Source organism: Monodelphis domestica, chromosome 5 (assembly GCF_027887165.1).
Source record: "Monodelphis domestica isolate mMonDom1 chromosome 5, mMonDom1.pri, whole genome shotgun sequence".
In the NCBI taxonomy this organism is placed as follows: domain Eukaryota; kingdom Metazoa; phylum Chordata; class Mammalia; order Didelphimorphia; family Didelphidae; genus Monodelphis; species Monodelphis domestica.
In genome coordinates, this window is record NC_077231.1 from 213,795,938 (window position 1) to 213,819,174 (window position 23,237).

Genomic DNA, 23,237 nt, shown 5'->3' on the forward strand with positions numbered 1-23,237 from the left:
TTATAAAATAAAGGCTCATAGAATTAGTGAATAATGAGTCTGAGAGAAAAACACAGTTCTTATAAATAGTTTATTTACCTTGTGAACATTCCCTGATGATGAAGGTATATGAGATTAAGTATTCAGTGCTTGTTTTTTTTTTTTTTTGGCATGTTGTAGAGTTTAAGGTGGAAGAGATTTGAGAGGTCATCTAGTCAGATGTCCTCAATTTTACAGATGAGAAAAACATGAGACCCAGAGATTTAGTGTTGCCTCCATAGGCATACAATTAGTTGATGACAGATCCAAAAATTCAATGTTTGCCTGGTTATGGGAAGACAAGTAGACAATTTAATTCTTACTGTGAATTGGCACAGTGGTTTTAGAAGTCAATGTGGAAATAATAAATAAATGTTAAATGAATGTTTAGATCTTCTGACTCTGAAATTTAAAATTCAAATTCCAAGTTTGAATCAGTGACAGAATAAGAAATAGAATGAAGTGTTCTTGATTTACTGCTTAAATATTATTACAAATATATCTATCTAGCTATCTAGCTATCTATATTACAAGCTACAACTTAGATAAAAAATCCTAGGAAACTATCAAATATTGCAGAAGAGGGAACAAAGATAACTTCAGAGTTTAAGTCTATGGGAATTGAGCAGTGAAAATAAAAATGTCTAGCAGAACTAGTTTTTGGAGGGGTTGGGGGAATCATTAAATGCATTTTGGGGTGATTGTTATCAAACTTTTCACCTGGAAAGATATCTTTTTGACGTAAAAAACCTCACAGGTTTTAAAGTATTTGTATTATTAGTATCTATTCAGAAAATTCCAAGAACTACTTTGAATGAATTTGACTATTTTTGAATGAATTTTGACTAGATAAAGAATATTAAAGGAGATAATGCTAAAAAGGGTAGATAGCTAACCTTAGAGTATCTTGCTTACTTACCATAGTCCAAGTAAAAGGAATGGCCAAGGCTTTGCTATCATCAAGTCTTGAGAATAATACTGCGATTTAAACTTCATATTTATTTAGCAGTCTATAAATGTCTTTAACATAAATTATAATTCCTCATAATCTGTAGAGGTAGGCATTATTATCCCATGTGATTTGCCCACAGTGACATGACTAATAAATATTATCTTCAGAATCTTCATTCAACACATGTGCCAAGGATGTTACATAACATGATGTGGATACTCTAATAAATGCTTTTTCTGGTCAGATTCTGTGAGGCTTACCTTATGTAATAAAAGGTGAGAGGTGTGAACATCTTGAATGTCAGGAGAGCTCAGCTGTGACTGAAGTTTTTACAGTTATGTTGTCTTGCTCTCATATAGCAGTTATTCTTAAAAGGCTTTAAATTGATGCTGTTTTAAAAATATCACTGTCACTTCTTAATTACTTCTTTTTTCTTCTTGGTCCCAAATTCTTGTGGACAACTATATCTTGTAACATCAGTACAGTGAAACAAAATAGAAACATTAGCCATGTTTGAAAATAATGTCTGATTGTACAACTGTAATCAGCTACCTTTTTACAAGAGGCAGTCAACAGAGTAGCTACTCTTTGAAATAATTTATTTTTATGTCCATATTGATCATGTTTGGAAAAAAATGTGCTTCAGTCTATGCTCATAGTTCATCAGACCTCTCTGAATATTAATAGCATTTTTCATCATGAGTCCTTTGGAATTGTTGTGGATCATTATATTAATTTGAGCTGTCTTTCACAAGTGATCAATGCTAATAATATTGTTGTTACTCCTGGTTTTGCTCACTTCACTTTGCTTCAGTTCCTAAGGAAGTCTTCATCATTTCTTATAGCATAATCACAATCACGTTCCATTACTTGTTATCGTCCTCCAATTGATGGGCATCCCCTCAATTTCCAATTCTTTAACATTTATTATAATAAGAGCCATATAACAGCTACTCTATCACAGCTCTGTCTTTCTGTCTACTTGCACTGTTAAATGACCTTTAGTCCTAGCCAGAATTATGATGATTCCTCTAACTGGTCTCCCTGCCTCCATTGTTTCCCCTCTCTAATCTTTTCTTTAAATGTGTCATAATACACAGATTAAAAGATATTATTCACTTGATCAAAATCATTCAGTAGTTTCTCCCTCTATACAAATGCCTTTGAAAGTTTTCAGTTTAAAGCCCTATACAATCTTAACTCCAACCTAGATTTCTAGCTTTACTTAATTCTTTCCACTCCATTCTTCTCATTATATAGCACCATTTATTATACTTTTTTGAACTTATTCCCTTAAGAACATAGGACTTCCCCCTCCCCCTCTTCTTTAGATATTGACTAAAATGTGTTGTCCACAATAGGATCCTACTGAATGTATATTGAATTTGAGTTATTGAACTCTTATTGCTCTGGCTTACCACAAAAATCTCAACTATTTCTAACAGAATAAACTCTCCCAAAGCATTGAACAAGACAACACAAAAGGATCCTGAATTCAAGGTGAAGAGTGAGTGTAGTGAAGTATGTGAAACCACCTCCCATCTTCTCTTTAACAAGTACAAAGTACTTTTTGTCTTAAGGAATTCAGCATAATAAAGTTTACCCCTCTACTCTTAAATGTCACATAAACTTGTAGAATCAACATTAACCTACACTAATAAATATGTTAATGAAGAATATTTTTAAAAATTTCATTTATTTGCCTTTGTTTTTCTTTTTAAATTGAAATGTGAGTATGACTTTTTAGAGAATTCACATTGCTTCATAGTAATTAAATTTAATAAATTTAAGGCACAGTCTGAAGTCTTTTTTCTGGAAAAGCTTATAAGTTTTCCAGTTTTCTGCTAACCTTTAAAATAAACAATTTCTCTCTCATCTCTAACAACAGTTGGAGAACATTTGATACAACTAAAGAATAAGCTTCTATGGTCTTAACCAAACCCTTTTCTGCCAAGTCTTTGATTCATAACTTGTCTGAGGTTAGATGAAAATAACTATTTCAGAAATGATTGGAATGGGTAAAACATATATAAATAAATAAAACCAGAGTCAGTAGAGGACCTTATGATGAGCAGATTTGGTTTTATTAAGAAACATATGAGACTCATGATTTTTAAGCACCTAAAATGTTGTATTTAAAAGTCCATTTTAGTTATATATGCATTTATATACTAAGAATTTTAAAGATTTAGAGACCATTTAGGTCAGCTCTCTTTTTTATTCTTGCTCTTGAGAAAGGATTCTCATTTTGAAGAAAGAAAGTGGTTGCATTAGTAGTCATTACTAAAGATTTATCTGCTTTTTGGAAACAATTAAATGGTGTCGACCATTCTAAAATTTTTTTTTTCAAGTAAGAGCCAATTTAAATTTCTCAATCTTTTAGTAGCTTTATTTTTAATTGCTTTATTATTGCATTTCCTAAGATCAAGTCTGCTCTTTAGATTCTCTTATTCTTACTTGAATTTAGAAGATAAAAGAAATTTGTGAAAGAGAAGGTATAATGAAATGAGACATCAAAATTAGGAGGAATCCCCCCCCCCCCCCCCATGGTACCAAAGGTAGAGGGAATTATTCTTATCTCCTTTTCTCAAACAGAAACCAAGTCAAAGATGACCCAGAAGACTTTAAGAAATATAGTTGTGGTTTTTTTTTGGTATATTTAATTTTTTTCCAGTTATGTATTGATACAATTTTTAATGATAATTTCCCAACCTTTTGTGATCAGTGTTCTCTACTTCCCATCTCCCCCCCCCCCGTAATATGCTATAAGTTGTATATGTGTTTTTATATAATACATATTACTATGTTTGTCATATTGTAAAAGAAGACACATTGCTTACACTAAAGAAAAATTCGTGGAGGAAATAAAGTGAAGAATGCTATGCTTCAATTTGTATTCAGATTCAGACCGTTACTTCTATAGTAATAGAAAGCCTTGTTTGTCATGAGTCCCTTGGATTTGTCCTACATCCTTACTTATGAGAGTTAATTCATTCACATCTGATCATCATACATTATTGCTGTTACTATGTACTCCAAGTTCTGCTTATTTCACTTAGTGTCACTTCATGTAAATCTTTCCAGGTTTTTCTTTTTGTGTGTGTTTATCTTATTTGTCATTTCTTATGACACAGTCATGTTCCATTACAATCATATACCACAACGTGTTCAGGCATTCTCCAATTGATGGACATCCCATCAGTTTCCAAGAAATACAATATTAAAGGTTGTCAACAAGCATAAAAAATAAAAATCCAAAGATCCCTCACTTTTCTGGTTACTCACATTACTATTGCATCACACACAGCTTAAAGTACCCTTAGAAAATTGGCTCTGGGTTGAATTAATTTGATCACTATTCTGTCATCAAGTTTTCCTGGGCCACAAAAACACCCTGGTTCTCTCATAAGATGCTAGATCTAAAGCTGGAACAAGGCCTCAGAGACCATCCTGATTGTCTGTACAGGATAGCTAATCAACTTGTTCAGGGTCTCAGTCAATAAAAGGATATTGGAACCAATGGGCTCTTTCTGCTATACCCTTCCACAGGTAATGTCATAGCTAGAAATGCCTCAGACCAAGTTAAATAGTTTTTAAAGAAGCTCTCATGTAGAAGTGGCCAGGAGCAACACAAAGTTGTCTTACCCCTGCAAGAAGACATATATAGACATACAAAGACAACTTAGTTTGCTTTGGATGTTGTAAACAAAATCTGAATTATCTTAAGTTACAAGTAGCCTGTTCCATGTAGAATAAAAATGTAGAAGGGAGAGCAAGAGAGAAGACCTCTGAGCAGAAATAAATGATACTTTATAACATGAAATGCCAATATTTGAAAACGTGCTCAGCCAATCAGAAAAAGACTACATGGAAAAATAAAGCTTTTAAACAAAAAATGAAACTTAGGTTTTAAATATTAGTGATTTGCAATAATAGCAGAGCTGCTACATTTTTACAGCCTGCAGAACTTAACAAACCCTTTTACACCCCTATTAAAACTGATAACAATTAAATATGTAAAAATAACAATATTCAAAATTAGCTTCCCACATCATAACCTATTAGTGTTCTTTGTTCACCTACCTTGACGTAAATTTCAATTTGCTTTTGGCATTGATCTTATTAAATTAACAGTTACTGTCTGTTGGCAAAAGGAAGTGTTTAAAGTACCAAATAAGACAACTTTTTACTGAATTTAACTTTTTAAACATGATTTTTTTCAAGGCAACAACTTTATCTTAGATTACATCTCTTAGCCTAATATAAAAAATTAACATAATAATTTGAACACCTATTTCTGAGAAGTGGCCCACGAACATGATTGGTGGCCAAAGCTTGCTATTAAAAATTGGCCATGAATTGACTTAACCAATAAGTTGTCCATATAAATAATTTTAAATTCACTGTCAGAGTATTTGAGAACCTGTATGTACTAACCATCTAATGTGTGATTGTACCTTTCTAAAACAATCATCTATCACTATGAATATACTGCATGTGATTTAGTCTGGTCTAAAAATAGCTGATTTGTCTCCATCAACAATTTCAGGTTTAGTTAATTCTGCTTCCAAAGGATTTTGAATAATCCAGAGACAATGTGGTCTGCAGTTCTGATCTAGGTCAGTGCTTAACATTGTCTTTAGAGATCAGGCCCTTCCATTAACAGGCTTAATGATTAATTTTGGAGACATGTACATATTTTGTGGAAGCAGGATAAATTTCATTTTTTTTTTAATTTAGATTTCTGTTGACATGTATAGGATCTCAGATAATGAAATTCAGAAGTAGGAAGACTGTTCTAAAGAGAGTGAGAATAACCTTCTACCCTCAAATTAAAATCTCTCAAAACAAATAGGCAGAGAAATATATTATGAGGAATTATATATGCAGTTATATGCTTGTCGTTTATTATTAGAAGACTACACTGTGTGCTTTAAGTTTCATAAGGTGGTGCCAATATTGCCCATTATTTTAATGTTTTATGGTTCTTGTTTTTATATAATTGCAATTCGTATTTATTGTTCTGCTCTGCTTTCAATATTTTATATCATTTTGTCTTTTCATATTTCATTGTTTTCTTCATGATAATTTCACATTTCTAATTTGATATTACAGTAATATTCCAGGACACATTCCCCCAGTTGTTTGACATAGTTGTTTCCATTTTTTTTTAACCCTTACCTTCCATCTTAGAATCAATACTGTGTATTGGTTTCAAGGCAGAAGAGTATTAAGGGCTAGGTAATGGGGGTTAAGGGACTTGCCAAGGGTCACACATCTAGGAAGTGTCTCAGGCCAGATTTGAATCCAGGATCTTCCATCTCTAGGCCTGGCTCTCGTTTGACTGAGCCACCCAGCTGGCTCCTGTTTCTAGTTTTTTTTTGCTTTTATGGGTAATACTTCTGTGTATGTCAATAACCTTCATAAATTTAAAATCTAATAATCATCATTGAGTCAGGGATCTGAATATTTTTGTGACTTTTATATTCTATGATTCTATATTGCCTTATAAGTTAATTGTATGGTTGTCTTCCTGTAGCCAGTCCAGAACACACACTCACTCACTCACTCTCACTCTCTCCCTCTCTCTCCCTCTCTCACTCTCTCTGTCTCTCCCTCTCTCTCTCTCTCCCCCTCTCCCTTTCTCCCTCTCTCCCCCTCTCTCTCTCTCTCCCTCTCTTCCTCTCTTCCCCTCCTTTTCCCTCTCTACCCCACCCCACTTTCCTTCCATCTTAGAATCAGTTAAAGACAGAAGAGTGGTAAGGACTAGGCAATTTATTTTGTCATCTAAATATATGAATGACCATGGACAAGTCAATTGCTCAGGGCCTCAGCTTTCTCAGCTATAAATGGAAGGCTTTGGGCTAGTGGTATCTTTTGTTTTAAATTTGTTATTTGAACATTAGACCAAATCTATTATCCCTTTTAACAGATTCATAATATTGTAAATTTGGAACATCTAGTCTAACTCCTTCATTTTGCAAGCAGATTAAATGACTTGTCCAGCATATAGATAGTACATGTAAGGTATTGGATTTGAACCCAGGTCCTGTGATTCAAGAGTCCTTTCCTCTGTATCATACTGCCTTATCTATCAATACTGCTACCACTGCAGCTGGATAGCTCAGTGGATTGAGAGCCAGGCCTAGAGACAGGAGGTCCTAGGTTCAAATCTGGCCTCAGACACTTCCCAGCAGTTTGACCTGGGCAAGTATTGACTCCAAGACGGAAGGTAAGGGTTTAAAAAAATACCGCTACCACCATCCCCTGTTACTTCCTCCATCATCATTGTAATAAACTCTTAATTACAATGCTTTATGTTCCCTCCAATTTAGTCTATATATTATTACAGTATTAAGCTTATAAAATTGCTACCATCCTGCCATTCCTGTGTTCAAAAAAATTTTAGTGTTCATTATAGTCTATTACATGTATATTTTTCAGGATCTTTTTGCAAACTAGGCTTTTTATTTAGTCTTCATGAAATACAAAATAAGCAGCTTCAAATCACTTTCACTACATGCTCTGTTCATTCTTCCCATTAGGCTTTTACTCCTTGTTTTTTTTTTCTATTTGAAATAACCTTTTTCCTTTACCTCTACTTGTCCAAATTCTTTGTTATTACTTCAAAATTGGTTCAAGGCCCATCTCTTCTACAAAGCTTTCTAGGACAACTCCAGCATATACTGTTTTCTCTAATGATTTAAATAAACATTTAGATCTTATTCCCTTCATCTTTATATTTCATTATCATTGTCTTTTGTTACTATTTTATTGTTAATAATTTATATAAAATTTTATTTTCAGAGTATTTTTGAAATAGCTATTGCTAGTGAATAGTATGATTCATTAGCCAAGAGAGGAAATGCAATGTTAGCTAATTTAGAAGTATAATGCCTAGAATTAGAATATTTTGTCTAGTTTTGGGAATCTTATTTTAGAAAGGAAACTGGTCGTCTGTGGTGAAAGACCTTTCAGATCTTGACTTATGAAAATCAATTGAAAGGAACTGTGAAAAGGAACTGGAGAAAACTGTGGGGGAGGGGATGGAATGAAGAGGAAAGATGTATCGTTGTCTTCAAATATTTGAAAGTCATATGGATAGGGAATTAAATTTGTTGGTACCAGAGGGCAAAAGAAGATTAGGTGAATTTGTGAAAGGAAAAGTACCTTAACAAAATTATTTAGAAGTTGAATGGACTAACTCTCGATGTAGTAAGACTAGAACAACCAACTTGGTGAGTATGTTGTAGAAGAGTTTCTTGTTACTTATTACTAGATGGCTTCTGTGGTCCCTTTCAACTTTCAAGATTCTTTAGTTCATCATTGTACACACACACAAAAAAAGGGTATTTTCCCCCATTGTATAGCTGAGAAGGCTGAGGCTCAGTAGTTAAATTACTTGCATGATGTGGTCAAAGAATGCCGAGTTTGGATGAGGAAATATCTTGCATCTGTTACTAGCTGTGTGACCAATCAGTCTTAGTTTCCTCATCTGTAAAATGGAACGAGTAATTCTATACTACCTGCCTTGTAAGACTATGTGAGGATCAAATGGAATAATATATGTAAAGCATTTTGTAAACATAGCTATACAAATATGAATTATATATAGCTAGTAACTGGTAGATCTAGGATCAGAATTTTAATAGAGCCAGATGTTAACTTAAATGTCCTCAGTGAAATGGTAATTGCCTCCTAAGTAGCTGTGTTTCTTGTATTTCATCATAGATCTTGCCTAGCATAAAACCACAATACTATTCATAGTAGTTGGCACTTAATATGATTGTATGTCAGTCTATATGCCTATTAAATATGGTTGTTCTTGAACTTTGCTTTATTATTGCTATTTCTGCATGATGTATTCTGTATATTCTGGTTAATTTTCTTTGCTTTATACTCTTCTGTTGTCAGCAGTTATTCCCATATCTTCAAAAATGTGAAAAGGGATTAATGTAGTAATTTAGCACTTGTCAACTGATTTACTGTAATTCCTGTTTTATCTAAACTTTCTTATCTAAACTTTATCTCTCCAGGGCCTAGCACAGTTCTCTACACACTGTAAGTGGTTAATAAATGTTTGTTGTTGTTGTTGTTGTTTTTTTGTAATCTCATTTGCTTATTGTGACTTATCATTTGCATAGTATATGGATTATCTGTCATCTAGGATAATCATTGCTTATATTTACCTGCTATTAGCCTAAATTAATTAACTCAAGAAGCATTTGTTGTACACCTACTTTGTGCAGAAAACTCTACTAGGTGCTGTGCAGGAGGCTCAAACAACAGAAATAAATGGAAATTTTTTCTTCAAGGAGCTTAGGGTCTGTTTGGGAATGCTACATTCTTATATTAAAATGACAAAAACAACTGGAAGCAGTATATTCAACCATAAAATAATAAAGGTGTGATAAGAACCAAGTGAAATTAGCGAGGAAAATAGTTTAGAAGGTGTATTAAAAGAAAGGAATTAAGAGAAATTTAGAGTTGACTTAAATAATTACAATGAAATAAGTTCAAATTTTTTTTACATTTCTTATTAAGTTTTGTTAATTCTTATGTAATAGTTTTTCACCCTAAAACTATAATGTATATGTATTGAATTGAAAAGTCCATTTTAAGTAAGGAAAAATGTAGAAGGAATTAAATATAAAATAAACTGTTACATTTTGAATTTGATTTCTTTTGCTGTTATCTAAAAGGAAAAACAACTGTTAGAATTGCTCTGTTATTTGTAATTGTAGTATTTTAATTTAATTCTACAAATATATCTAATTAGCACCTGGCCCAGTCAGCAGTTAAGTACTACTTTTCAAATAATTTTCAATTTTATCTTTGTATTGAACATCTGCTATGTGGAAATTATTTATACCAAAAGCAAAGATAAATATAGCATAGATTTTATTGTTTTTAAATGAATATTGTATTAGCTGAACTCTAAGCATCTGCAAAATCAAAATTGTTTGCAACTATTTATATTTCATGAAATTGATTTCAGCACATTAAATGTTGATAACAATTTGTTAGTTATGTCTTATTTATCCCCTTCCATTTTTCTAGTTTATGCATTCACTTTCATATTTGTGTTTAGATTTTTCATTTAATATAGTTGTTGATGGTGCTCTTCTGATTCTTCACATTATTTCATATATTTCCACATTTTTATTCCTCTTATTTGTCTTACTGCATGATATTACTCAGTTACACCAATAAACCACATTTGGTGCAACCATTTTCTAATTGTTGGACATAAGGTTTCAATTTTTCTTGAGTAGATATAATATTGCTGTTAATGATTCATGTTAATGTTTATGGCCAATAATGGATTTATTTGAAGTATATAAGAGGTATGATTATTTTGTAACCCTGCAGATTGTCCTTCAAAAAGATAGCACTAATTTGCAATTCCACTAGCTTTCTCTTAGAATAACTATTTCTTTAGAATCCTGCCAGTCTTAATTATTTTTGGCAGTTTAATTTCAAAATAACACTTCAAAGTTGTTTTTAACTTTTATTAGTGAAATTGAACCCTTTTGACTAATTATAATTTGTATATCCTTTGCAATTGTTCACACATTTAAACATTTCTGTTAGGGACACATTGAGCATTTGTACTAGTTTAAACAAAATGTATTTGCTTTTTATTTTGATGAACCTTGATGGTTTTTGGTGATTACTAGTTTCCTTTCTCACAAACAATATTGTTAATAATACTTTCTAGAATTTTTTCAGGGATCAGTTTCTGTAGCTTATTAAATTGATATTTTATGTTAAATTTAAAGATTTAAAGTTATCTATTTTCTTACATTTCTTGAAAATTGGGTTATTATGTGCCTATGTCCTCTCTATCCTCCATGGTATTATGGAAGGCACATGAGATTTGGATCCATAGGATATGGGTTTGAATCTTGACTCTAGTGCATATTACTTGTGTGACCTTGGGCCATATCCCTTACTTCTCTGGACCCCAGTTTCCTTATTTATAAAATGAAGGAGTTGAATTACATTATTTCAAAGGTCAGTTCCAGTTCTTAAGCTTCTTTTAAAAAGTTTTTCAGTACCCTGGATTATAATTCATCCAATCCTAGTGACTTCATACCCTTATTTATTTCAAATTTCACTTCTCTTTAACCAGTTTTCTGTTCTTTTTCCAGCAGAAATCTCATGCTTCTCGATAGAAATGAAACAGAAGCAAGATAAGAGTGGAGTTGTTTCCTCTGCTTTTTTGTGTATAGCAGATGGGGTCCTCTACTTGTTTATTGTCCTTTTTCTATGTGCCCAGGATAGCCAGAGACCAATATTCTGTTAATCATCTTGAACAAAGTTTTGACAGCTTTAGTTTTTCTTCGATGTCAGTGTTCCTAAAATGGTTCTTTAAAAAATGGTGCTACTCTTTCATATGTTCATCCTAAGTTGCCTAGCCTTGGTTTCATCTGTTATATTTGCATTGTTTTCTCTAATCTGTTTAATTTTTTGTCCTTTTATAAAACTTTTTTTTTTAAACCCTTACCTTCCCTCTTGGAGTCAATACTGTGTATTGGCTCCAAGGCAGAAGAGTGGTAAGGGCTAGGCAATGGGGGTTAAGTGACTTGCCCAGGGTCATACACCTGGGAAGTGTCTGAGGCCAGATTTGAACCTAGGACCTCCCATCTCTAGGCCTGGCTCTCAATCCACTGAGCCACCCAGCTGCCCCCAAAACTTAATATTTTAATTTAAGTAAATTAATAAGATCATAGATTCAGAGTTGTAAGAGACTTTAGAAATTACCTAGGCTAGCCCCCTTATTTTACAGATGAGGTAAATGAAACTTAAGGATGTTAAATGATTTGGCCAGATTTTATTCTGAAACTAGGTAAAAGAGAAAGGATTTGAACCCAGATCCTCTAACTACACATTCTTTCCAGTATAATAATTTCTTCTGTTTATTTATCTTCCCATTTTAATTGAGGGAAGAGTTTTATTTTAATTTCCTCTTAAATTCTCCTGTATCATTAGTCAGAGACCTTTGGGGGAAGATAATAGCACTAAAAACCTATGATATTATAAATTCCTCTGTGTGTGGCTTTTCATGTTCAGGATCTGACAGAGGCACAAGGAATTGAGTTCTTTTTAAGGCAGATTAAATGATAAATTCTACATATGCATGGGTTAGTACTATTGATCATATAGAAATGAGCATTAACTAGTTTTTATAAATACAGAGGAACTATTTGAAAAGCTATAAATGCCAGGTTCATAGTTAAAATTTTTATTGTAATTGGTGAAAAGAAAAGAGGAAAGGGCAATAAATGAAATAGAAAGATATTCATTTAGCAGTCAATATTTATTGATTGTCCACTATGTATAGAAGAGTTTGAGTTAGGGTTAAGAAATAGATTGTTCTATTGGAGACTATATTAGTGTCCTCTGCGAAAGTGTGTATTCACTTTTATTACTGTTTTGTGTTACCATCTATCATAAGTTCAATCATTGATTTTTCCTTGCTTCTTTTCACTATTTCTATTACACATTTCCTGTTAAAATTTAAGGAATTTTGAAACCTAACAGGAAACCATTACTAAGCAACCAAAATTTATCACAAGTCTGCTTATTTGTTACTAGTGCTATTATTGTCGTAAATATTCTGTTTGGTAAATACACTTACTTATAAATATTACTGGAAATAATTTAGCATGATATATTGAAACAGGTTCTGGAACTTTCCAAAATTGATATAATGTGATGACATTAATCTTTAGGCTTTCATAATATAAGGTCAGTTAAAAGCAATAAAATAATGTTGAATGGATTCGTTTGTGCAGGAATTGTTCTTGATAAGGATTAAAATGCATTTTATTTGTAGCTTTTACTGTTATTTATTTAATTTTTTTTCTCCCCAGAGGATGGATCTTGGAGAATGTCTGAAGGTCCATGACCTGGCTTTAAGAGCAGACTATGAAATCGCATCCAAAGAACAAGACTTTTTCTTTGAACTTGATGTATGTAATTTGCTTTTTAATATTGATTCTTTTAGAATTTACATATTTTTAATTTAGGCCAATCTTTTTCTAGCTATAAAATAACTGGAAGCAGGTTATTTAGATTTTAAATTTTTTAGTAGATTAAAGCAAAGGTTTTTGTGTCATTGACCCATTTAATAACCTGGAGCCATATGAACCCCTTCTCATAATGTTTTTTAAATTCAGGAAATTGATATAAAGGATTATGTAGTAAACTAATTATAATGAAGTATTAGAGTATTTTCCCCATCCAAGTTCGTGCTATTTCTCTCCCTCCCTTTTCTACCAACCTATTCATAAGTCCCTTGGGATTCCATAGATCTCAGATTAAGAACCCTTGGCTTAAACTAAATCCTTATATGTTCCTCAAAACTGTATTCCATGGAAGTTTTCAAGGACATTTTAGTTTGTACAATTCATATCTTCTTGTGAAGTTCATGTAGATTATCTAATTAAATAGATACTAATGATAGAGGTGCCCTATAGTTTAAATGTTTAGTTCTCAGCAGCAAAAGATGGAAGTACAAATATTATTATTCCAGTCAACTCAAATACAACTTTAATATTTATGTATGTATATATACATAATATTATAATTTATATATATAATATTTATATTATTATAAAACAATGTTCTGTTTTATATGAAAGCTAATGGAAGTAATAGATACCTTTCAAATATGAGATTCTGAAGGTGGGATTTCTAAGGATTAGCACTTGGGTTTAAAGTAATTATTCACAGCTTTTATATAGCAAATTGGAAAACATGATCTCTAGCATATTATAATTTTCCTATTTGTAGAGTTAAAAACAGACAAAAATGCATCAACCTGTATGAGTTTCATCATGTTTGTCATCATTGTGATGGTAGCTTTTTATTTGGTTTCAGGGTGAGTGGATCTACTTTATTTTTTTCTTTTCTGGAGGTCCAAGAATTTTCTCAATTTGAAATTCTGATTAATCGAAATCTGTATGTACATTTTTGATGCCAGTTAGAGAAAATATAAAAGAAAGGTATATTATAATTTAAAATTTTTGACCCAAAGAGAGATTTCAAATATAATCAGTCTTCATTTATTTTACTTTATTTAAGTACTTTACATGTTAAATGGCCATCTAGATAGATATTCATAGAATTATCTTTCTGTTTCTGGCTTAACTTCTTTTTCTTTCTTCCTTTACCCCTTCTATAATACAAACCTTGCTACCTGGCTTCTCCCTTCCTTCCCAATTTTAGTCTCCACTTTTTCACTAGATGATTTAGAAACAAATAGTAATACAACCTTAGAGATAACATTCTTGGATTATATAGTTCAGTGTAGATCAGTAGTTAATTGATCTTAGGTAGTATCTTGAGATACCACTACTTAAAGATGATCTGATTTATTAACTTAAATCTTTGTAGTAGGGAATCATTCTCTTAATTCATCCTCTTGTGATATGCTCAATATAGTTACTGAATCAGTAGGAACACAAGGAATAATACTGTAATTAAATTATACTGTAATATGATAAAAACCGTTTCAAACTGAAAGTATCAAATGACCGATCCTAATCTAATTGCAGGTAAAAAAAAAACAACCACCTCAAACTAAGAGCCTTTAAATGATTTTGGTTAAATATTTTTTTTTATTTTCCTATTTCTGCTGTTATTTCAGTATTTTATTCATATCTGTTTTGGCCCTCTTTTGAAGTGAATATCCAGTTTGAAATATTGTTTCATAAATCTATGCTTCAGATTATTATATTTCAGATTAACTCTACTTTTGGCACATTGTAAGTAGAAAAATCCAATTGTCAAATATGGAATAGAATAAAAGAAAATAGAAAAAATTAATAATAGAAAAAAGCTTATTTTTAATTTACTTTTATTATTACCAATACAGAATTAATTTTGTAACAGTATATCTGATGTCAGATGAAATAAATATAAAATTTTTTAGTGACTACTGTGATATTTTGAATATATTGAGGTATTTTAAATTTGTAATTGAATCTTATTTTTTGAGTAGTTTGGTTTAAACTATGATTTTTGCTTGCTTAAAATGTAATTTATGATTGAAGTAGTTTTTTTCTGGAGGAAAATAATTGCTTTTACTTGGAATAATTTAATTTTCATTTATGTCTTAGGCAATGGATCATCTGCAGTCATTCATTGCAGACTGTGACCGGAGAACAGAAGTGGCCAAGAAAAGATTAGCTGAAACTCAGGAAGAGATTAGTGCTGAAGTGGCAGCTAAAGTAAGAATTTCAAAAGTTTTAAATTTGTAGCAGACCATTTGACTGACTGGTGTCTAATTTAGTATTTTGCTTTTCACTATGAGTATATGTTCAAATCTAGGATATGATGGGTTTCTGTGAGTGAAAAGTCCAGTTGGCAAGTTGTAAGAAACTCAGTCTTGAACATGAATTGATAATTCAGACTTGTTAGGTGGATGTTAAAAATAATTTTAGGAAGGAAAAGCAAAAGACTTGCTTTGGTATTTGTATCCTTATTCCTTTTTTCACATGTTCTATAGCTCCAGTTCTACTAGACTATTACCTTGTTCTTTGATGTTTCCTTGCTCCTTTTACTTTCATGTTTGTAGACATTTTATCCTACATGCCTCTGCTTTCCTCTCACATAGCTGCCTTTTCTTTTGAGGCCCAACTATCTTTTGTTGAAGCCTGATATGATTCCTTCAGCCAAAAGTGACCTTTTAAATTTTCTCATAAAACTTTGTCAAGACCTCTCCTTTTTTATCACTTTATTCAAAGTGATAAGAATTATCTCTTGTGAATGGAGAATAAGTTATGGAGACTAAAGATATTATGGAAGCAGAATTCTTAAAATTTGGCAACTGAATGACAGGGGAGGTAGGGTGTTTAGTCGAATTAGAAATGACCTCAGCATTTGAATCTTGATGGCTAGAAAGAAGCATGGTGATATGCATGTTATGACCCCAGTCCTGAGTCCTAGTTTGCTGCTCGTATGAATAGGTTTTTTTCCCTCTACAGATGTCCCAAGGCTGAATGTCCTTAATTAAACTCGTGGGATTTAGCTAAAACAAGTATCATTTTAGGTCTTTGAGCATTACTTTATATGTTTGGCTTCATAGTTTTAGAAACAAAGGTTTTTTTTTTCCCTTTTACATATTTTATTTTGTTGTTATTTTTATAAATGGGTTTTTATTGCTCTAATTTGGGTTTTTAAATTTTTTAATCACCATAATTTCTCCCAGTACTCCTCACCTCAACTATCCTATATGTTACAGTATTTTTTGGACCAAAATGAAAAAAGGAAAAGAGGAACAATTCATCAAAAAAACTGATCAATGCACCAAAAGAGTCTGAAAATATATATAATGTACAACACTTGTAGATCCTTCCCTCCCTCCCCACCCAAAGAACTGAGAGAATGAGATATTTTTCCATTAGGATATTCTACAACTAGGTGGTAGTATAAATCTTACTGTGTGTTATTGCAGTGTTGTTTTTAAAATTCATGGGAATATGAATCATAATAACTTACCTTCCATTCCTTTTCATATATTTGTGTTTGAGAAAAGTTATTTATTTGAAAAGTCCTGCTGGTGGGGAAAAAATATTTCCACTCTTAAGTATTAGGGGAATGGGTTTGTGCATCTTTCATCTTGCTAGTTACTATGGAACTGCTACTCACTTTTAGCAAGTAGGTGGTCCTGAGGCTGAGGAGCATATCAACCACGATTTGAGAGCCAAAAGTTAAGGAAATTAGACAAAATATAAATTAGTCCAAAGATTGCAGTATCCATCAGTATATTAGAAGTTTATAACCCCAGCTTTATCTCATTACATCCTAGTATTCTGCATCATGTGCTGAATCTTTCCACAAGTATCAGTAATATCCAGACTAGCAGAGAAGGTTATCTGGTTATATGTGAAATGGTAATTTAATAAATAATGTTTCACCTATTTTTCTCTTCTTAATTGGCAACCTGTATCATTTTCTAGTTTCTCCCAAGTACACTAGAAAGATTGGGATTTTAAGAATTCTTTGAAAAGATCATGCTTTATTAATTGATGTAGTTCATTTTTTTATCTATAAAGCAAAGAAATTAGAGAGGATGAAAATTTCTATTTCAAAATAAAATTATGGTTCTCTTGAGTATTAAAAATTCTGTTAGAAACTAGTCTTAGGCTGTTCAGTGGACGGTTCTTTATCTTTGTGACAGTAAACCCAAGAGTTTTATCCACTTTCATTAGAATTCAGAGATTCTTAAACAGTCTTCTTGTTGAGGAACCTGTGAGACTTGACAATTTTTCTAATATGTGTTAATAAGTAACACAATGAAGAAAGGTCCCAGTGAAGTAGATTGAGGATGCAGAGTCCCTATATCAGTACTAAAACCACCACCGACAGTAAAAAAGATTCTTGGTAATCCTTGGTAAGGACAGTTATTGCAAATGCAAAGTCAAGTATTTGGAAGGGCACATTTATGAAATTTAAGTCCCCCAGAGCCTAGATGAAATTGTTTTAAAGGTGATTCTTAGCGTCACAGATTTAGAACTAGAAGGGATCTTAGAGGTTATTTAGTCCTACCAACTCATTTTACAGATTAGGAAACTGAGGTTTACAGAGATTAGGTAACTAGTTCAAGGTCGTTTAGCTAGTAAGTAGCAGGTGAAATTAGAATCTACTTTCTCTGACTTCAGAGCCACTACCCTTGGTTTTGAAAAGATGCTTCCCTAAATTCAAATATTTTTGATCATTGGAAAGTTATATTCTTTACCATAAGTTAAAAGATTAGTTTTCTGATTTGCAAATTAGTGTGATTTCATTTTGGTTTGCATGAATTTCTTCCTCAAACTTAATTATCCTTGAATGAATAGATAAAATTTAATATCTGAACCTGCTAAGCAAAATGCCAGATATTGTGGACCATATTAAATCTATTAAGCTGTAGCCCTTTAAAGGCCAAACTTGAAACAGTTTGCTGGCTTAACTAATTTATTATTGTAAATTACTGTGCTAATAACTTTTTTTTAAGTGATACCATTTTCTTCATTGTACAATTTGGAATGTTTTAAAATTTTTATAATTTACCTTATTGAAATTTAACTGACATTAAAATAAAAATTCCTTGTCATGGCTCTGCTCACTCTTCCTTTGAAAATCATAAGTACAGTTAAACAAAATAAATCAACACATTTGCCATGTTTGAAAATATCTGAATACCAGCATACTTTGTGGATATTGTGGACTTAGTTTTAGCCCACTGCAAGAAAGGAAACCATACAAGGTTTTTGGTTTCCCAGTGCATGTGAAAGTTAAGTTTACACTATAATCTTTTAAGTGTGCAATAGTATTATGTTAGTCCATACTTTATTTAAAAAATACTTTACTGCTGAAAATGCCAACTATCTTCTAAACCTTTAGCCATTCTTAATCCTTTTGCTGGTGGTGGGTCTTGGCTTTTTGTTGATGGCTGCTGATTGGTCAGGGTGGTGGTTGCTGCGAAGGTTGAGATGACTCTGTGTGTGTGTGTGTGTGTGTGTGTGTGTGTGTGTGTGTGTGTGTGTGTGTGTGTCCCTCTCCCCCTCTTTCCCCTCCCATATTGGAGTCAACACTGTGTATTAGTTCCAACTAGGGGGTTATGGAGCAATCAGAATATAGCCAACAATTATTAAGTTTGCTGTTTTATATGGGAACAGTTCATGAGCCCCAAAACAGTGACATCAAAGATCATTGATTACAGATTAGTATAAAAGCTTAAAAGAATGAAATTGTGAGAATTACAAAAATGTAACCCAGACATAATGTGAGCACATATTGCTGAAAAATGGCACTAATATACTTACTTGACTCAGGGTTGTTATAAACATTAAATTTTTTAAAAATCTGCAAAGTACAATAATGAGAAGCTCAATAAAATGAGTTAAACAATATAATAAAACAGGTTATAAACTATATGTTTAGACAACTTGAATAATGTTACAGATTTTTCAAGAATAATAGGCTTGAAATTTGTAACTTTTACTTGTGAAAAGTTTCATTCATTATCTTCTCTGTTTCTTACTAGGCAGAACGTGTCCATGAATTGAATGAGGAAATTGGTAAGTTACTAGCCAAAGTGGAACAACTAGGAGCTGAAGGTAATGTGGAGGAGTCCCAGAAAGTAATGGATGAGGTTGAGAAGGCCCGAGCAAAGAAAAGAGAGGCAGAGGTAACTTAAAACATTGTTTGATGATGTGGTGATTTCTGTTTAAATGTTTTTTGAAGTACTCATGTTAGTACTTAACTTTCTTGTTGAATGCATAATCCTGTTTGTAAATATTGACTCAGATATTCTTTCTTTAATTCTTTTTTTTTTTAAACCTCTTACTTTCTGTCTTGGAACCAATTGGTTCCAAGGCAGAAGAGGGGTAAGGTCTAGGCAATGTGGTATGGGCTAAGTGACTTGCCCAGGGTCACATAGCTAGGAAGTATCTGAGGTCAAATTTGAACCCAGGACCTCCTGTCTCTAGGCCTGACTCTCAATCCACTGAGCCACCCAGCTGCCCCCCTCCTTTAATTCTTAAAAAGGATGTTTGACAGTTTTACTTTCATAATAATATAACTTAGTAGGTATGGTCCACTATTTATAATTGATTACAGTTTTTAAAAAATTATTTATTTTTATATTGATACATTTGTTTTGAAGCAACAAACATTTTGGATAACTACCCAAACAGCAACCTTGTTTCCCCTTCAACATTTACCTCATACATTGTCACTTTATTTTTATGGTTTATTGATTAACAAAGCAAGTGCCTCAATATTGATAGTATGGTACCAGCATTGTCTATTGTGTTTATCTTTTAGTATGTAATATTTACATTCTTCAAGTAATTATATTTAATGTTCTTTGGGATCTACCTTCATTTCTTTTGGCAGAGTAATATTCCATTACATTGATCAGTCACAGACTGTTTAACTGGGATTAGAAGAAAATGTGTAGAGTGAGGGAAAAAAATCTTTGCATAAAAATCTTTGTTAAAAGTCTGATATTCAAAATCTGTAGAGAATTAACATAAATATATGAGAGTAAGAACTTTTACCCAATAGGCAAGTAGTCAAATTCCAACCCAGAAAGAAATATGATTGCACTGTGAACATTGTGGTCTACTTATTCCTTTTTCCCATTACAGCAGAGGGGATTGTTGGAAACATGGTAAAAATACAATCAGACTTTAGTGTTTGTTAGTGGCATTAACCTGAGAGCACACAAGATGGCAGTAATTTTCCTTGAAAGATGATAGTGTTAATAGGACATATGAAATGTAATACTCCCTACCTGGCAAAGGCAGGAAGTTAATGCTGGAACCAGCAAGGAGATTGTAGGTCTTGATTCTGAAATCATAAGGTTAAGAATATTGTTTAGTAGACTGATCAGAAAAGTGAAAACACCCCCTTTTTTTTTTAAGGTGAGGAAGCAATGTAAGAGAAGCCTCTGAATCTTTGTTAAACAGTTTTATTCAAAGATTGCCCAGTTGTACCTGCTTAGGGAGTATGTGCTTTGAGCATTATGAACTCCACTTTTGTCAATCAGAAAGCATTTATTCAGCATCTGGTTTGTGTCAAACCCTATGCTATGCATTGGTGAAAGGTGGAAAAGTACATGAAAAAATTTATTAGTCAAATGATAGGAAAACTTAACCAAAGCAATTTAATAAGAAATCATGGTATGTGTAGTATATCTTAGTCATGGACAATTTTGGTCCAGGGCCAGTATTTATAGTATATTTTGAAACACACAGTATAATAATCAACCGTAATGACCTTGAAGCTCTTTTAAAATTACTTTTATTTTCAAATCTACATTTCCTTCTTCCTCTCTCAATTCCCTTCCCCTTCACTGGGAAAGTAGGAAAAATAAAAACACTGTGACATGTATAGTTAAGCAAACAAATACCCTCATTGGTCATGTTCTCCCTCTACCCCATTAATATCTTGGTCTGTGATGAGTCTCAATTCTTGTTGGGTGAATATGATGTGAGTAGCATATTTCATCTCAAGTCCTCTGGAATTGTTGTTTGTCTACACAGTATTGCTCTTATTGTATAAATAACATTTTATATCATTTCACATGTGTCTTCCTATGTTTCTCTGAAACCATTGTTTCTTATAGCACAAAAGTATAGATATATGTTATTCAGCTCTCCCTCAGTTTCCATTTCTTTGCCTCCACAAAAAGACCTGTTACAAATATTTTTGTACAAGTATTGGCCCTTCTTTTTTGATCCCTTTGAATGATAAGACCTCTTTACATATCTGCTTTTGGGGAATAGTTTCAGAATACTTTTCATTTTTGTCAACTTTGTTATCTGATGAGTGTGACGTGGAACCTTGGTGCTATTTTAATTTGCATTCTTATTAAGTGATTTAGAACATTTTTTGTGTTACTGATAGTTTTTGTCTACTGAAATCTGCCTATTCATGTATTCTTTATCAACTGGATTGTTTACCAATTGGGAATGTCTCTTATTTTTATAAATTTGGATCAGTCTTCCTTTAGACTCCCTCTGCATTATACTTTTCTTTTTTTAGCTGCATTGGTTTTATCTTTTAAAACTAATTTTAAGTAATCAAGATTGATCATTTTACCTCACTGAAGCATTTTTTAAAAAGATTAGTTCAATTTGCTTTGGGACACATTAAGAAGATTTTCATCAGAAAGGAGGGAACAAGTTAAAGAAAAATTCACTTTTTCAAAATTATTGATAGTTAATCTTTAATATGTATTATTATGTGAATATTTCTTTAAAACCACATTATTCCTTAAAAAAATTAAAATTGCAGGACCATTTATAGTCAGCTTGAAGTAGGCAGGGAATTATATCAGAATTCTTTGGTTCTTGTTGTTCAGTTGTGACAGATTCTTTTTGACCCTCTACGTAGCATACATAGCAGGGCAACACTGTCTATATGGTTTTGTTTTGTTTTTTGGCATAGGTACGGAAGTGATTTGCCATTAACTTCTGCAGTGGATTTAAAGCAGAGGTCAAGTGACTTGCCTAGGGTCACACAAGAAAGAAGTGTCTGAGGCCAGATTTGAAATCAGGTCTTCCTGAATCCAAACCTAGCACTCTGTCCACTGAGCCACCTAACTGCTTCTCTTTACTACTTGTAAATTGAGAAATGGGTCTTTATAATACCAAATAAATTGATTATCAACAGGCTGTGTTCATTATGAAACTGTATAGTATCTTAACTCTCCAGTGTGTAGTTGTGAATATTATTAGTTACCTAGTATAATTTTTACTTATGTCAGTTTCAGATAGTCTATATTTAAAGAAAAATGCCCTGTAGTTCACCAATATTTTTTTACCCCACTGCACATCTATACCTATTCAGTACAGAATTCTTTATATACTAATAAAATTATTGTTTAACTATATTTAGGATAGAGCAGTTTTTCTCAAATTTTTTAGTCTTAGGACCCCAATATACTTAAAAATTATTGAGGATTTCCCCCCACCCCTGAATAATTAAAAAATTAATTTTGGTCATTAAAAGAAATTTTTTTTTTGGTGTTCCATATTCTCTACCTCCTTCCATCCCCACCCGTACCCATTGATAAGGCAAACCACATGATATAAATTTTACATGTGAAATGATGCAGAACATTTCCATATTACATATGCCACAAAAAAACCCAGGAAAAATAAGGTAAAAAAATTATACCTCAATTTGCACTCAGTTTATCAGTTCTTTCCTCTGGTGGTGGATAGCATTTTTTATCTTGAGTCCTTCAGAATTGTCTTGGTTTATTATATTAATCAGAGTAGCTAAGGCTTTCACAGTTGATCGTTATTACCATATTGTTATTGCTGTATATAGTGTGCTCCTAGTTTTGCTTACTTCACTTTGCATCAATCCATATAGGTCTTCCCAGGTTTTTATGAAACCATCCCCCTCATCCAAAGAGTTTTTTAATTTGCCTCTCCATGTACCTTTACTGATTCAGAGAGTTTTTTTAAGTGTGGGTTATAGCCTTGACAGTTACTGTATTAGAAATTAAAATATCAAATGAAGAAATCAACACTATCAATAATTTTATGAGAAAATGTTCTAAATCACTCTTGATTAGAGAAATGCAAATTAAAACAACTCTGTGAGGTACCACCTCACATCTCTCAGATTGGCCAATATGACAGTAAAGGAAAATGATAAATTATAGAGTGGGGTTTGGCAAAATGGGGACACTAATGAATCATTGGTGGAGTTGTAAACTAATCCAGCCATTCTGGAGGCCAATTTGGAACTA

The 23,237-nt window shown here is 32.3% G+C and overlaps 1 protein-coding gene across 7 annotated transcripts in view; it reads left to right on the forward strand.

Annotated features, from left to right (window-relative positions):
- Positions 1-23,237, forward strand: part of LUC7L2 (LUC7 like 2, pre-mRNA splicing factor) — a 64,718-nt gene that overhangs the window by 20,621 nt on the left and 20,860 nt on the right. For 6 of the 7 annotated variants that reach the window (XM_001367872.5, XM_007504407.3, XM_007504406.3 and 3 more), the window contains 3 exons: positions 12,850-12,948; positions 15,100-15,210; positions 19,011-19,154. In XM_001367872.5, the coding sequence (XP_001367909.1) occupies positions 12,850-12,948; positions 15,100-15,210; positions 19,011-19,154 (354 nt within the window). Of the gene's footprint in view, positions 1-9,006; positions 9,032-12,849; positions 12,949-15,099; positions 15,211-19,010; positions 19,155-23,237 lie in introns of all 7 variants that reach the window. The other variant, XM_007504404.3, reaches the window with a different exon arrangement.